The sequence below is a fragment of the Papio anubis genome, chromosome 8 (assembly GCF_008728515.1).
Source record: "Papio anubis isolate 15944 chromosome 8, Panubis1.0, whole genome shotgun sequence".
Taxonomy (NCBI): Eukaryota; Metazoa; Chordata; class Mammalia; order Primates; family Cercopithecidae; genus Papio; species Papio anubis.
The window spans coordinates 138825342-138840847 of NC_044983.1; the positions used below are offsets into that span (position 1 = coordinate 138825342).

The 15506-nt window shown below is 55.6% G+C and overlaps 1 protein-coding gene across 4 annotated transcripts; it reads left to right on the forward strand.

Annotated features, from left to right (window-relative positions):
• Nucleotides 1–806: 806 nt before the first annotated feature.
• ZNF707 (zinc finger protein 707) lies at nt 807–10887 on the forward strand. 4 transcript variants are annotated; one of them, XM_021942727.2, is made up of 6 exons: nt 807–921; nt 1134–1261; nt 6244–6310; nt 7101–7401; nt 7863–7976; nt 9187–10887. In XM_021942727.2, exons 3-6 carry the CDS (start codon nt 6296–6298, stop codon nt 10044–10046), a joined length of 1290 nt encoding a protein of 429 aa, XP_021798419.1. In that variant the 5' UTR covers nt 807–921; nt 1134–1261; nt 6244–6295; the 3' UTR covers nt 10047–10887. The 4 variants fall into 4 exon arrangements, with proteins under 4 accessions (XP_021798419.1, XP_021798420.1, XP_003903300.1 ...); XM_009213762.3 differs by having other exon boundaries at nt 811–921; nt 7275–7401; XM_021942728.2 differs by lacking the exon at nt 1134–1261.
• Nucleotides 10888–15506: the final 4619 nt, after the last annotated feature.

The window sequence follows — 15506 nt, forward strand, 5'->3', positions numbered from 1 at the left end:
ATCCTAGACTCCACTTCCATCTCTTAGTAAACTGCTGGCCCCTTGGATGTGCGACTGGTAGCTCCAACAGCACCCAGTCATGATGGGCAGCGCCAGTCTCATAAACATCTTGGCCTCCACAGTCACTTGTTTGGCACCAAACACTTGTTTGGCACCACCTACTAGCTGGTAGAGTCCCCTGCACATGACGGGGCCCTGCGCCAGCACCCTTGGGCCTGGGCTGCACATCCTGCATTGTCTTGTATGCGATAAATATCAGCGTGCCCAGCCGTTCGGGGCCACTAACAGTCTCTGCGTCTTGATGGTAGTGGTCCCCTGGGTCCAGCTGTTTTCTCTTTATCTCTTTGTCTTGTGTCTTTATTTATTACAATCTCTCGTCTCCGCACACGGGGAGAACACTCGCTTAGCCCCATAGGGCTGGACCCTACACCCTTGATTGGCTGGAACTGAGTGACTGGTACCAGAGCAAGTGACAGTCTGTTCACACCTCCAGTTAGGTTACAGTTGACTTTGTAGGAGAAACCTTTAGGCCGACTTTAGGTTACCAGGGCCGGGCTCCGTGGCTCACGCCAGTAACCCCAGCACTTTGGGAGGCCAAGGCAGGCGGATCACCTGAGGTCGCAGTTCAAAACCAGCCTGGCCAACATGGTGAAACTCCCGTCTCTACTAAAAAAAACCAAAAAACTCAGCCGGTCGTGGTGGCGTTTGGCTGTGATGGGGAGGGGCCTGCTGGCCGGGGCGGAGCCACAGGCGGGGCGGGGCGAGGCGGCGGCCTGGGCGGCCTGCGCGCACCACCGAGACGTGGGCTCCTAGAGGGGCCGGAAGCTGTCGGATAACAACTTCCGCTGGGGAAGTTTGTAGAAGTCTGGGCTACCGGCGCGGCGTAGCGGATGCAGCATCCTCGTTGAGGACGCCCTGGTGGTGAGTGCGCCCGTGTCCCCGCCGCCCCTCCGTCCCTGGGTCGTGGGCTGTCTGACCTTCTAATTCTGCGGCCGCCCCAGGGCTGTGAAACCCAGCGCGGCGGCTGCTGGGACAGACCCGGGAGGCTGCCTGTGACCCCGGCTATTCGGGGGCTGTTCTTCGGCTTCTTCCGGCTCAGCCTCCTCTTCTCTCCTCGCCCCTTACACTTGCAGGTTTGTCAGGACCCGGTTGTGTATCCTCTTGAAGCTGGTTTCTCCCCGGCTGACCCCGTCCACGATCGTGACCGCATTATCCCTCATAGACACTTTCCACACCTGTGTCTCCAGCCCGCACCGCTCCGGTGAGACCCAAGCGCTTAGACTTAGTTCATAACACTCAAAGCTCCCCTGCCCCAGCCTGAGCTGCTGTAACGTCCACCCCCCACCCACTGGTCCTCCCAGGCATTCCACCGCGAAGGGGAGGAGGCAGAAACCCGAGATTCACTTCTTCCCCTTTCCTGCCCACGCCCAGCCGCACAGTCAGTCACTGGTGCGTTAGCTCCATAACTGAACCATTTGCCTCCTTGCCATTCCCACCCTGTAAGTCCCAATCCTGGCTCTTCCTCTCTCACCTGATCGCCTCCCTGTCTTCTCCCCACCCCCATCCTGTTTTGCTGCTTTCTCATTTGTTCATCACAGAGGATCTTTTTAAAAATGTAGCTTAGCCAGGAGAGGTGACTCCCGCCTGTAATCTCAGCACTTGGGAGGCCGAGGCAGGTGGATCATTGAGTCCAGGAGTTCGAGACCAACTTGGCCAGCATGGTGAAACCCCGTCTCTACAAAAAATACAAAAATTTAGCCGGGTGTGGTGGTGTGCACCTGTAATCCCAGTTACTCTGGGGAGGCTGAGGCAAGAGAATCGTTTGAACCTGGGAGACAGAGGTTGCAGTGAGCAGAGATCGCGCCACTGCACTCCAGCCTGGGCAACAGAGCGAGACTCCATCTCATTAAAAAATAATAATAATAATAAATTTTAAAAATGTAGCTTAGGCCGGATGCTGTGGCTGACGCCTGTAACCCCAGCACTTTGGGAGGCTGAGGCCAGGGGATCTCTTGAGGCCAGGAGTTTGAGATCGGTCTGGGCAATATAGTGAGATCCCCTCTCTGCAAAAAATTTAAACAATTGCAGGACATGGTGGCGCATGCGATTTTGGTTCCAGCTACTGGGGAAACTGAGGTGGGAGGATTACTTGAGCCCAGGAGGTCGAGGCTGCAGTGAGCTGTGATTGGGCTACCACACTCCAGCCTGGGTGACAGAGCAAGACCCTGCTCAGAAAAAAAAATCCTGTGTTAATTTGCCTAGGGGGAAAAGAAGCAGCTATGACAGTATCCTTCTGTTCTCCTGTATTAAACTTCTGTCGCATTACACATGAAACCATGGCTCAGGATGCCTTGAATAATCTGGCCTTAGCCCCTTTTCTGGCCTATCTCACGGTTCTCCCCGACTCTGCTTTCCAGGCTGGGAAGCCCAGCCCAGGTTGTAGTGCAAACACAGCTGTTCAGCTGAGGGGAGCTGGTGTTTTTGTTTTTGTTTTTGTTTGAGACAGAATCTTGCTCTGTCCCCCAGGCTGAAGTACAGTGGCACAATCTTGGCTCACTGCAACCTCCGCCTCCCTGGTTCAAGGAGTTCTCCTGCTTCAGCCTCCTGAGTAGCCTGGCTAATTTTTTGCACTTGTTGTAGAGACGGAGTTTCACCATGTTAGCCAGGCTGGTCTCAAACTCCTGACCTCAGGTGATCCACCTGCCGTGGCCTCCCAAAGTGCTGAGATTACAGGCGTGAGCCACTGCACCTGGCCGGGAGCTGTTATTTTTATCACTGTGGTCATTGCTACTTGCTAGAGGAACTCAGCAAGTCGTCTGATTGGAAAACACCACCCATGACCTGTGTGCTCAATGTGCCTTTTCATGTTTTTATAGACCGTTGTATCACTTTGGTTGAAGTGTCTGTTCTAATATTTTGCCCAGTTTAAATTTTATTTTTCTTTTTTATTGATTTGTAGGAGTTACAGTTCTTTATATAAGTCCTTTGTCAGATACATGTATTGGGAATATTTTCTCTTATTCTGTGGCTTGCCTTTGTGTCTCCTTTTTAAAAAAATTTTTTTAATTAAACAGTAGAGACAGAGGTCTCCCTATGTTGCCCAGGCTGGTCTCAAACTCCTGGCCTCAATCAATCCCCCTGCCTTAGCTTCCCAAAGTGCTGGGATTACAGGCATGAGCCACCACACTCAGTCTCCTTTATTTTTTTTCTTGACTGCCATGATAAACAAAAATGTTTAATTCTGATAAATCCAATTTGTGATTTTTTTTTTTTTTCTTTCTTGAGACAGAGTTTTGCTCTTGTTGCCCAGGCTGGAGTGCAGTGGTGCGATCTTGGCTCACCGCAACTTCCACCTCCCGGGTTCAAGCAAATCTCCTGCCTTAGCCTCCTGAGTAGCTGGGATGACAGGCATGCGCCACTACGCCCGGCTAATTTTGTATTCTTAGTAGAGAAGGGGTTTCTCCCTTCTTGATTGAAGAGAGAGCCTGTTGGCCAGGCTGGTCTCGAACTCCCCACCTCAGGTGATCCGCCCACCTCAGCCTCCCAGAGTGCTGGGATTACAGGCGTGAGCCACTGCACCCAGCCTGAATTTGTAATTTTTTTAAAGTGCTTTTGGGGATCCATGAAAGAAATGTTTGCCTACCCCAATGTTGTGCGGACAGTCTCTCTGTGTCACCCAGGCTGGAGTGCAGTGGCACAATCTTGGCTCACTACAACTTCCACCTCCAATTTATGAAATTTTTTTTTTTTTTTTTTTTTGAGATGGAGTTTCGCTCTTGTTGCCCAGGCTGGAGTGCAATGGTGCGATCTTGGCTCACTGCAACCTCCATGTCCCGGGTTCAAGCGACTCCCCTGCCTCAGCCTCCCAAGTAGCTGGGATGACAGGTGCCTGCCACCATGCCTGGCTACTTTTTGTATTTTTAGTAGAGACGGGGTTTCACCATATTGGCCAGGCTGGTCTCAAACTCCCCACCTCAGGTGATCCACCCGCCTCGGCGCCCCAAAGTGCTGGGATTCTGGGCATAAGCCACCGTGCCCGACCTACTTCTTTATTTGTAATCTTATGGCTTTGTGTATTTTTTCTACCTCCTTGCACTGGCTCAGGCCTCCAATAAGGTGATAAAGAGAAGCAGTGGGTAGACAGCCCTGCTTGTTCCTGGTCTCAGAGGGAAAGAGTTCCATAGTGGCCCATGAAGCAGGATGTTGGTTGCAGGTTTGCCGGGATGAGGAAGTTTTCTTCTGTTCCTTGTTTGCTGAGATTTTTTGTTGGGATTAGGTCTTGAGTTTTAACAAATGCCTTTTCTGCATCTATTGAGATAATAGCTGTCATATGGTTTTCTCCTTTATTCTGTTAATGTGGTTAGTTATGTCGTTTTCAAATGTTCGGGAAGTCATCGTGATTAAAGTTGATGCCATGCTGTTAAAAGGGTGAAAAAAAAATCTCGAGTTGAAAAGTATATTCCTGAAAACATGTAGCAGTTGATGTAGCCACCTGTGAGTGTCAGAAGGAGGAAGGGAAGGTCTGTGTACCTGCTGTGCTGGAGGTGGGAGGGACGAGGGGCAGGGGTGAACGCCGAGGGAGCTGCCCCCTGCAGTGAGTGTTGAACATAGGTGGTGGAGGGAGCCTCCTGGGCACCAGCTGCAGCTAATGGGGATCAAACCAGCTGTGTACTCTTAGGGTCCATGTCACTTGGTCATGACCGAGAATTCTTTTTATAAACTGCTGGATTTGGCTTCCTAATATTTTTTGAGAATTTGTGTTTATGAGAGTTTGGTAGGTAATTTTTTTGTAATATCTTCTTTTTTTTGAGACAGGGTCTCAGTCTGACACCTAGGCTGGAGTGCAGTGGCATGAGCTCAGCTCACTGCAACCTATGCCTCCCGTATTCAAGCAATACGCCCACCTCAGCCTCCTGAGTAGCTGGGACTGCGTATGTCCACCGCCACACCCCGCTAATTCTATTTTTTATAGAGACAGGTTGGGCAACTCCTGGCCTCGAACAGTCCTCCTGCCTCAGTCTCCTAGAGTGTTGGGATTATAGGTGTGAGCCACTGTGCTTGGCCCCTTGTAATATCTCTATCAGGTTTTTGGTTTGGGTTTTGCTGGCCTCATTAAGACAGACTGGATAGTGTCTGCTCTTCCTCTGTTCACTAAATAGCTTCTAAGATCAGTACTGTGCTCCCGTAGGCTTTGGTGGAGCTTACCAGGGAACCCAGCTGGGTGTGGTATTTTCCTCATGGGAAGGGTTCAAGTTACATTTCAATTCCCTTATCAGATGGGAGGCTGCGTGGCTTCCCTTTCGTCAGTTTCATAATCCTGTGTTTTTCGTGGAGTTTGTCCGTTTCATCTCAGTTGCTGAACCTGTTTGCATGAGTTGCTCCTGACAGCCCTTTATGATACTTCCGTGTCTGTAGGGTCTAGAGCAACATCTCGTCCCCTCCCCGGACGAGGTAACCAGGCATGGGCCATCTTCCTCCAGCGGGTTCTGTCTCTTCTCAGGGGCGCCTGTGGGGCTGGCCTCTTCTGCAGGAAGGAGGCAGGACCCACTGTGGCAGGAGGGCAGTGGGATGCCAGGGTGGTTCTCCACAGACCTGGAGGTAGAAGCTGGATCTCAGTGGGCCCGGACCCTAAGGTTTAGGGGAGCTCGTGGCTTGATCTGGAGACTGAGTGAAGATAATGGGATTTCTCGGGGCTTTTTTTTTTTTGAGACAGGGTCTCAGTCTGACACCCAGGCTGGAGTGCAGTGGGTGAAAACCTTCCCCCAGGTTTTCACTTGGGGGAAGGCTGCCAGGTGGCCTCCTCGTAGCGTACCCGAGAGCATCCTCCGGGCACAGCGCCGCGGGAACGGCTGCCCGCCTGTCTCCTGAGGAGCCCCAGACGCCTCAGTTGCGGTTAGACTCTCCAGTCATGTGTTTGCAGCTAAGCTGTTGGCTTTCAGCCAGCAGTGGCTGGCCTCTGTCCTCCTCTGGTGACAGGCCTGGCTTGCTGTCTGGTATTTCAGAGTTCTTGTGTGTGGCAGGTGGCACACCGCACCCAGCTGTCCCTTAAAGATATGTTGACTCCTCACCACTGCCAAATTTCCCCACACCTGGTGACTGTCGGTAGTTACAGAGCAGACCCTGCGTGTGCATCACTCATTTTTCCTGAATTCCCCTTGATTTGCTGAGTGGGGGGCTCCTGCGGTCAGGTGGGGTGGGCATTCCTGGGCCGGCTACGCCCGCTTACATTTCTTGTCTCCGCAGATCTGCCCTCCTTGGCGCTGTGCTTCCCCAGAGGCGTGGCCTCGCTGTTCCCATGGACATGGCCCAGGTGAGCCCTGCCGCTGCCGAGCGCAGCCTCCCTTCTGCCCTGCCGGCTGCCTGAGACCCCAGCACACACGCGGGGAGGGTCTGTGGCAGCGGCTTCCCAGGCACTGTGCCCATGTCTGCCCTTTTGCCTTCTCTCTTAAGGGGCGGGGAAAGATAAAAGAAAATTGGGGCCGGGTGCAATGCCTCATGCCTGTAATCCCAGCACTTTGTGAGGCCGAGGCGGGTGGATCACGAGGTCAGGAGATTGAGACCATCCTGGCTAACATGGTGAAACCCCATCTCTACTAAAAATACAAAATATTAGTTGGGCATGGTGGCGGACGCCTGTAGTCCCAGCTACTCGGGAGACTGAGGCAGGAGAATTGCTTGAACCTGGGAGTCGGAGCTTGCAGTGAGCCGAGATTGCGCAGCCTGGTGACAGAGCAAAACTCCATCTCAAAAAAGGAAAGAAAAGAAAATTGGATTCATTGACACTAGGAGAATAGTGGCTGTTGTAGGAAAATAGACTAGATTTTCTTAGTCCACTAGAGCTGCCGTAACCAAGTACAACACACTGGGCAGTTTACAGACATGCACTTCCTCTGTTCTGAAGGCTGATGTCCAAGATCAGAGTGCTGCAGATCTGGTTTCTGGCGGGGCCAGTGGCCTGCTTGCAGACAGCCACTGTTGTGCTGTGTTGACGCATGTGTGGTGAGGGAGGTGGGGAGCTCTCTGGAGTCTCCTGTGAGGACCCGGCCCATGGGTCAGGGCCCCACCCTTCTGACCTCACTTAACCTTAATCTCTTCCACAGAGTCCCATCTCCAGACACAGCCACTCAGGGCTCCGGGCTTCAGTATATGGATTTAGGGGACGCAAACAATCAGTCCACAGCAGGGCCACCCTGATTCCCCCTTCCCGCCCAGACCTGTGGGCTGAGCCTTCTTTTTCTTGGGAATGGCCACTTCGGGAGCTGTGTGTGTTGCAGGAGCCGGTGACCTTCAGGGACGTGGCCATCTACTTCTCAAGGGAGGAGTGGGCGTGTCTGGAACCCAGCCAGAGGGCCCTCTACCGGGACGTGATGCTGGACAACTTCAGCAGTATGGCTGCCCTGGGTGAGCGCGGGCCGAGTGCTGGGTGAGCGTGGGCCGAGTGCTGGGTGAGCGTGGGCTGAGCGGGGTGAGCGCGGGCTGAGCGTGGGGGGCTGAGCGTGGGGTGAGCTCTGCCGCTGCCTCCGGGCCTGGCTGGTCCAGGATGGTCGTGGGGCCTCCCAGCCGAGGGGACTCAGGAGCTGGAAGTTCTTGGCCTGTGTAGACAGAGGGGCCCACTTGGCATTTCTCTCAGGCTCCCTGGAGGCAGCCTCATCTTCCTTCCTCTGACCTTGTCAGGGCCTTCCGTGGGCCTTGGGTCCAGGCCCCTCCCTTCCTGTCATCTCTGCTTCAGGGTAGCTTCTCCAGGGCCGCCCCGAGGGCTGGGCTTGCCTGGCCTCTTAGGCTAGTGCAGAACTGCTCTGAGCCTCAACCCTCGCTTTGTCCTCAGTACAAGTAAAACAGAACCTTTTCTCTCCTTTGAAAAGGATTTTGCAGCCCCAGACCAGACCTCGTCTCTCGCCTGGAACAGTGGGAGGAGCCGTGGGTTGAAGACCGGGAGAGACCTGAGCTCCAGGCAGTGCAGAGGGGCCACTGGCCAGGTGAGTGCTGGGTTGTCTGGGCTCGGCTGGCCCCGTCCCTGTGGCCACAGCTCCTGGGTGAGTGCTCAGCACACTGCAGTGACCGAGGGTGCGTCCTTCCCATGGGAGAGTGGACACACAGCCGCTCTCTAACTTAGGCCTTAGAGACATGGGGCAGCTACGCTCCTGCCCTGATGGACACTAGCCGGGGGCCGGGGCTCGCAAGGTACGGTGGCGCAGGATGACGTACAGCTGCAGGTTGGGAGGGGCCTGAGGCCAGAGTGACGCTTGAAGGCTGCACCTAGCCACCCAGGTGCTGTCTGGCGGAGGCCGTTGGTGTAGGTGTCTGACCTACAGCCACAGGCCTGGTACTGACTGCACGTGAGGGTCTCCAGGTATGTGGCTCTGGGTAGGAGTTTGCTCCACATCCCTGTTTGCAAAACTGGGACAGTGGCCGTGCTTCCCTCCATTAGGTGAGGGGTGCTCTTGGGGCAGTGGTCAGAGGGGGTTTGCTTTTTACTTAGATTTTCAGAATGGGATGGAGCAGCTACGTGAACACGAGCCCTAGGAAGTCCCTGGGCCTGTGGAGCCCCCGCCTGGGGAGTGTCGGGTCCCTGGGCCTGTGGAGTCCCTGGGCCTGTGGAGTCCCCGCCTGGGGAGGTGTCGGGTCCCTGGGCCTGTGGAGCCCCCGGCTGGGGAGTGTCGGGTCCCTGGGCCTGTAGAGCCCCCGGCTGGGGAGTGTCGGGTCCCTGGGCCTGTGGAGCCCCCGGCTGGGGAGTGTCGGGTCCCTGGGTCTGTGGAGTATCCAGCTGGAGGGAGCTATGGCTCCGAGGCTGAGTGGTTGAGAATCACGTGGAGCTACCCATCTTCTAGATGATATCCTGGCACCACCTCCACCTGCATGAGCGGGGCTTGCTGGCGTGGACAGGGTGAAAGGACATTCTCTTGGCCCATTTGCTTCTGTTGATTGGCAGCCATGTGTCGGTGCTCCCTCACGTAGCAGTGCCAGGTGTCCTGCGTGCCACCGGGGCTGGGGAACCATCTGAGCTCATCTTGGTTTCCGCTATTGATCTTTGTGGATCATCTGTGTTTCTTTGAACGAGTTTTCCTGATCACTTGTAGCCATGTGGAATGAGCTGAGTAGATAGAAGCCAGTTGACGCACACAGCAGGAGGCACTGCCTGGCCATGGGCCACTGGCTTCTGTGTAAGGGTATCTGTTCCTTCCACAGGGGCAAGGAAATCTGCAGACCCCAAGAGACGCTGTGACCGTCCAACTTGGGCTCATAAGAAAACCCATGTGAGGCGAGAAAGAACCAGGGAGGGAAGCAGCTTTCGGAAGAGCTTCGGGCCGGACGCGGATGATGGGCAGCTTCCCAGAGCTGCTCCAGAAAGGACAGACGCCAAGCCCACGGCTTTTGCTTGTCAGATGCTCACGAAGTGTTGTGGGCAGCGGCCGGGCCGCAGAGAGCGCCGGAAGCAGTGCGCAATGGAGCTGTCGTTCATCTGCGGCACATGCGGGAAGGCGCTCAGCTGCCACAGCCGGCTGCTCGCTCACCAGACGGTGCACACGGGGACCAAGGCCTTCAAGTGCCCCGAGTGCGGCCAGACCTTCCGGTGGGCTTCAAACCTGCAGCGTCACCAGAAGAACCACACGCACGAGAAGCCCTTCTGCTGCGAGGCATGCGGGCAGGCGTTCAGCCTGAAGGACCGCCTGGCCCAGCACCGCAAGGTCCACACCGAACACAGGCCCTACTCGTGCAGCGACTGTGGGAAAGCCTTCAAGCAGAAATCCAACCTTCTCAGACACCAGCTGGTGCACACCGGGGAGCGGCCATTCTACTGCGCGGACTGCGGCAAGGCCTTCCGGACCAAGGAGAACCTCAGCCACCATCAGAGGGTCCACAGCGGGGAGAAGCCCTATACCTGTGCCGAGTGTGGCAAGTCCTTCCGGTGGCCCAAGGGCTTCAGCATCCACCGGAGGCTGCACCTGACAAAGAGGTTCTACGAGTGCGGCCACTGTGGGAAAGGATTCCGCCACCTGGGCTTCTTCACGCGGCATCAAAGAACTCACAGGCACGGGGAGGTGTAGGGGCCCCCGAAGCGTGGGGTGCTGTACCTCTGCGGGAGTACTGGGCCCTGAGGGAGAGCTGCAGTGAGAAGTTGCTCTTCAGCCTGGAAAATCAGCCTGAAAAGAAGCCTTCTCAGTCCTCAGAGCTCTCCAGTCCCCCGAGAAGTTTTACTGGGAAAACTGCCAGGTGGGAGTAGCGAATCCATGGGTACGCCGGAGATGGTGGGGGCTCTGGAGATGGCAGGGGCTGCGCCCCGGTGCCGGGCACCCTGGGGATGTGCTGAGAGCATGTGCGACCACGGAGCCACATGCCAGGCCAGGCGCAGAGGTGGAGAGCCTGCCCGGTGCTCACAGCTGTCTGGCTCAGGGACTCCACCCTGGCCCTGAGTCGCTGTCTGCTGGGCCTTTCCTTCCTGGCTCCGCACTCCATGCTTGCTGCCTGGTCTGGCTTCCCTTCCTGTCTCTGTCTTAGGCGAGGCATTGCACAGAGGCAAAGACCCTCCTGCAGCCTCTGCACTGGGCCATAGAAACAAGAGCCTTTGTAATACTGAGCCTTATTCAAGGATTAGGGAGTGGTGCTCAGCCGGCTAGGTCAGGGCCACCCCCAGTGTTGCAGGGATGGCCCCCACCCAGCTCTGTTGGTCAGAGCCTGGGTCACGCACCTGAAATTGGCAGATCGAGTTGGGTCTCAGGGCAGTGAGGTGGCCATATTCACCATAGTGCATTTCATGGGGAAGAGGTGACCTCTTTGTTTGAAACTTAAGGTGTCCTATCCAGCCAGAAATAAAAATCTGCCAGTGGTGATCCCAAGGGAAGACCCCTGTGGAAATGGATCGAGGACACTGCTGTGTTTCAGGTTAGCTGAATTGTTGAAGGATTTTTGCTTTTGCCTGTTTTTCTTTAAGAATTGCAGCCAGGGCCGGGCGCGGTGGCTCAAGCCTGTAATCCCAGCACTTTGGGAGGCCGAGACGGGTGGATCACGAGGTCAGGAGATCGAGACCATCCTGGCTAACACGGTGAAACCCCGTCTCTACTAAAAAATACAAAAAAAAACTAGCCGCGCGAAGTGGCGGGCGCCTGTGGTCCCAGCTACTTGGGAGGCTGAGGCAGGAGAATGGCGTAAACCCGGGAGGCGGAGCTTGCAGTGAGCTGAGATCCGGCCACTGCACTCCAGCCTGGACGACAGAGCCAGACTCAGTCTCAAAAAAAAAAAAAAAAAAGAATTCCAGCCAACACGTGCACACGTAATGCTGGAATCAGAAACGAGTTTACAAGAAACGGGGACCAGGAGAAGGTTGAACACACCAAGAGGAAGCCCCGAGCCAGACCCGGCCGGAGATGCCACCAGCGGCAACCTTTCTGCTGGAAGCCGGGCACACAGAAAGGCTGAGCAGGCTGTGTGTGACCCTGATATGAACAAACCAAGTGCAAAGTCACTTTTGAGACAATCTTGGAAATGTGGGCAGGGGCTGAGTCGGGCGGATGGGCTGTGAGTCGGGCGGGGTGAGAAATTGGCTGTTGGCAGTGATAGTGACACAGGGTTACCTGAGAATCCTCACTCAGATGCATTTGGACGTGTTTGTGGGGAAATGACGTGGCGCCTGGGATGTGCTTTAAAATTCTAATAAAGAGGAGAAAGAACAGTATTGGCTGAACGTTGACAGCTGTTGAAGCTGGGAGGTTGGTGTGTTTGAAAATACCCCAAATCTTTTATTTACAGCATTAATATGAGTGTTTTCGTGCTCACTGAAGATTGTAGAGAGCAGCTGTCGGTCCTGGAGTTACAAGGCTGCCTCACCGGGACACCACAGGCGGCAGCACAGAGAACAAGGGTTTATGCTCTCCAGCTCTGCAGGCTGGAAGTCCGAGGTAGAGGTGCCAACAGGGTCCGTTTCCGGCGAGCGCCTCCTGGTTCAGAGGTGTCCTCATTTGGGGAGGGACCTTGGTGTCATCTCTTCCTTGTGAGGGCCCAGATTCCATGGGCAGGGCCCACCCCATGACCCCATCGAAGCCAAATCACCTCCCAGAGACCTTATACCATCACATCGGGCCCAGGGCTTCCACTTGGGGATTTCAGAGTGACGATTCAGCCCGTAGCAGAAGCTCCTTTGCGTCTGTCCTGGCCCACAGACCCTGTGCAGGAAAAGCACCCCCCCCTGCAGGGCAGGCCCTGGTAGAGCCCAGTGAGGCCGTGAGGGCCCTGCAGGATGAGTGGAAATCTCCCCGGGGGATATGTGGGTGCCTTTCTCTTACAGAGTCCAGGCTGGTAAAAGCGCGTGTGTGTTTTGTGTCTGGTTTGTCCTCTGCCCAGTGGGCTCCGTTGGAAGGGCCTTCAGGTGCTTGAGCGCAGGTGGGGACGGAGCAGCTGATGTCCTGGCAGTAGACACAATGGATCATAAAGACTTGGGTTTTGAGCGCCCTGCAAGAAGCTGCTGGCCGCATCCAGGGTCACCTGTGCCTCGTGGTTAGTCCTTCACGATGCTGTCACTTTGTGATGCACTTGTGCGTGATTAAACGTGAATAGCAGAGACGTGGGCAATGCGCTGCCTCAGCGGATCATGGTCAGTTGTCCAAGCGGGCTGCCTTGGCTCTTGGCCCCATCATCCAGGGCTCACACGCTGGATGGTTGGGCCACAGTCGCGGTACCCCCCAGGCTGCACCCAGGCTTTCCACCCTGCTTAGCAGGGCTCTGGGTCTCCGGGTAGAGCAAGGGGGTCCTTCCCTTGGCATTTCCCCAGGGAGGAGCACGGCCACGCTCAGCTGCGGTCAGGCTGCTGTTCTTAGCTGTCTTTCCTTCTAACTCTCAGGCTTCCCTTCCTGCCTCCCTGGGTCGCTGGAGAAGGTCAGGCCCACAGAAGAGGCCTGGGGAGAGAATGGTGGTGAGAAGGCCGTGGGGGTGTGGGGGTCTCTCCCTGGGGAGAGAATGGTGGTGAGGAGGCCGTGGGGGTGAGGAGGCCTCCCGGCCCCGCATCTTGTCCTGTTGGCTGCCTCACCACGAGCTCCACCCTCCCGGGCGGGGGTGGGGTGACAGGAGGGGCTCACAGCAGGTGTCCCGTAAGGAGCATCTTCCTTCCCAGGGCCAGCAGCCATCACTCCCTGTGGGCCTGTAGAACCGAGTTTTCTCTGCATTTACCGGGCAGAGGATGCATGAAGCTACTTTGTGGCCAGAATGGGTGCACAGCAGCGCCCGTTGACAGCCATGCCTGTGACCTAGCCTTCCACCCCTCTGTCTCCAGGGAACACTTGCCTGGCCTTTGTGTCAGCACTTAGCGCACACGTGCCCAGTGTAAAGTCCACCAAGATTAGCTGGGCATGGTAGCGGGCGCCTGTAATCCCAGCTTCTCAGGAGTCTGAGGCAGGAGAATCGCTTGAGCCCAGGAGGCGGAGGTTGCAATGAGCCAAGATCATGCCACTGCACTCCAGCCTGGGCGACAGAGTGAGACTCCATCTCAAAAAGTCCATTGAGAGAGCAGGTGGCAAATGCAGCTGAGGGCTCCAGGAACAGGAGGGCCACGTGGTGGCCACTGGCAGCCTTGACTGAAAGATGGAGTCCATGGTGCTAGGAGGAGGAGTTGCATCCCAGCAGGCTCAGCTCCTGGAGCTGCCTCTCTGCACTCTGAAGGGAGGCCCAGTGGCTGCAATATTCTTTGGGAAGTACAATGCCAAGTAAATAAAGATATTTGGGGGTCATTCTGGTTACAACGTATCATCAACTCTACTCACTGTCGTTCTGGGTGTTCATGGGGTCTGCCGTGCATGCCGGTCTTACAGGTCCTCAAATACATCAGGACCCTTCTAACGAAGAGTATGCGTGTGGGGTTGGCAGAACCTGACCTGGGCCAGGGTGGAGGGACAGCTGCGTCACTGAGTGCACGTCCAGCACATCCAGCCCTAATAGCTCGCTTTGTTGTGTTTGTATCTGTGACCTCTTGGGAGCTAAATCACAGGCCCACCAAGTGAAACGTTTTGGGGAATGTGAAATGGGTGGGTTTTGAGCTGGTCCCCAGTGTGAGCTTAATGTTGGAGCCACATTGGATTTTAAAACTTCAGAGGCTCCCTTTCCCAGGGCCAACCATCCTGTGTAAAATTCAAGGGCCGATGGTGGAAGCCTAGAGTCTGATTACAGTGGTAACTCGATGAGGGGAGACCAGCTGTCATGCACCTGAGCATGACATCACCAGAATCACTCACTCCCACTCCTCCCCTACCCACACGCACACTTGAGAAGTGTGGCAACCTGACTGCAGTACCATGATACCTCACACAATCCAAGCAAAGGTAGCGCAGCCCCGCCTTAGGAAAGGTGAACCTGTGGCCTGCACACCCATTGCCACAGCTGGAGGGCTGTGTGCTTTCCACAGAGGGGTTGGCCAGCCTCATCTTCTAGTCACACTACTTCAAAGGTGCTGAGTCCACTTACCCCACCTCCAGCTGCAGTGTCTCCAGCGGGGACCACGGCCACCGTGTCCATGAGTTGCTGCGGGCCCCCTGTCCTGCGGGTCCCCTGTCATGCGGGCCCCTGTCCTGCGGGCCCCCTGTCCTGCGGGCCCCTGTCCTGTGGGCCAGCTGCTCAGCATGTGCATCACGGCCTCAGGGCTTTTTTTTTTTTTTGAGACAGAGTCTCACTCTGTCGCCCAGGCTGAAGTGCAGTGGCATGATCTTGGCTCACTGCAACCTCTGCCTCCCGGGTTCAAGCAGTTCTCTGCCTCAGCTTCCCAAGTAGCTGGGATTATAGGCATCCGCCACCACGCCTAGCTAATTTTTGTATTTTTAGTAGAGACGGGGTTTCAACATCTTGGCCAGGCTGGTCTTGAACTCCTGACCTTGTGATCCACCCATCTCAGCCTCCCACAGTGCTGGGATTACAGGCGTGAGCCACCATGCCCGGCTGCCTCAGGGCCTTTTTGCAACTCCAGATGTGGGAGATGACAAAACCACGATGCGGAGAGGGGAAAGGGTGGAAACAATCGATTTGAAAAGGAGTAAGGAAAGTGAGTGGCTAGTTAAAATGTCAGTATCTGGACACTGCTGAACAGATGTTGGTGGGCCCAGCAGCCTGGGTGCTGTACGGCGGCCGCTGAGCAGTAGGACATGCTCTCCATCACGCATCACGCATCACCTTCCTTCGGGTTTACTCAGCAACCCGGCTGACCACGCCCCTGGAGCCACACGCCTGAGCATCTAGGGATTTCCTAAAGGGGCCTGAGGTCTGTCACCTGGACACGCGACTGGAGAGACGGAGCGACCCTCTCAGATGACTTACGGTTGGGAGAGGAGAGATGTCTGAAGGGAAATACACCAAGTCTTTCCTAGCACCTCAGCGGAACTGACGGCTTCTGCCTTGTTCTTCAGGACAGATCCTCCCGGCCAAATCTGTTTAGTGTGCAAATACAAACCTAGTCCTTCTCTTTTCCTGATTCCATTTTTCCCTTTAATCCCATAGATAAAATCCAGCCCTGGGCCGGGCGTGGTGTCTCACGC

Coding starts and splice junctions, on each gene's coding strand:
- ZNF707 (XM_021942727.2), top strand. Junction 7,402..7,862: donor CAGCAGTATGGCTGCCCTGG/GTGAGCGCGGGC, acceptor TCCTTTGAAAAG/GATTTTGCAGCCCCAGACCA. Junction 7,977..9,186: donor GCAGAGGGGCCACTGGCCAG/GTGAGTGCTGGG, acceptor TTCCTTCCACAG/GGGCAAGGAAATCTGCAGAC.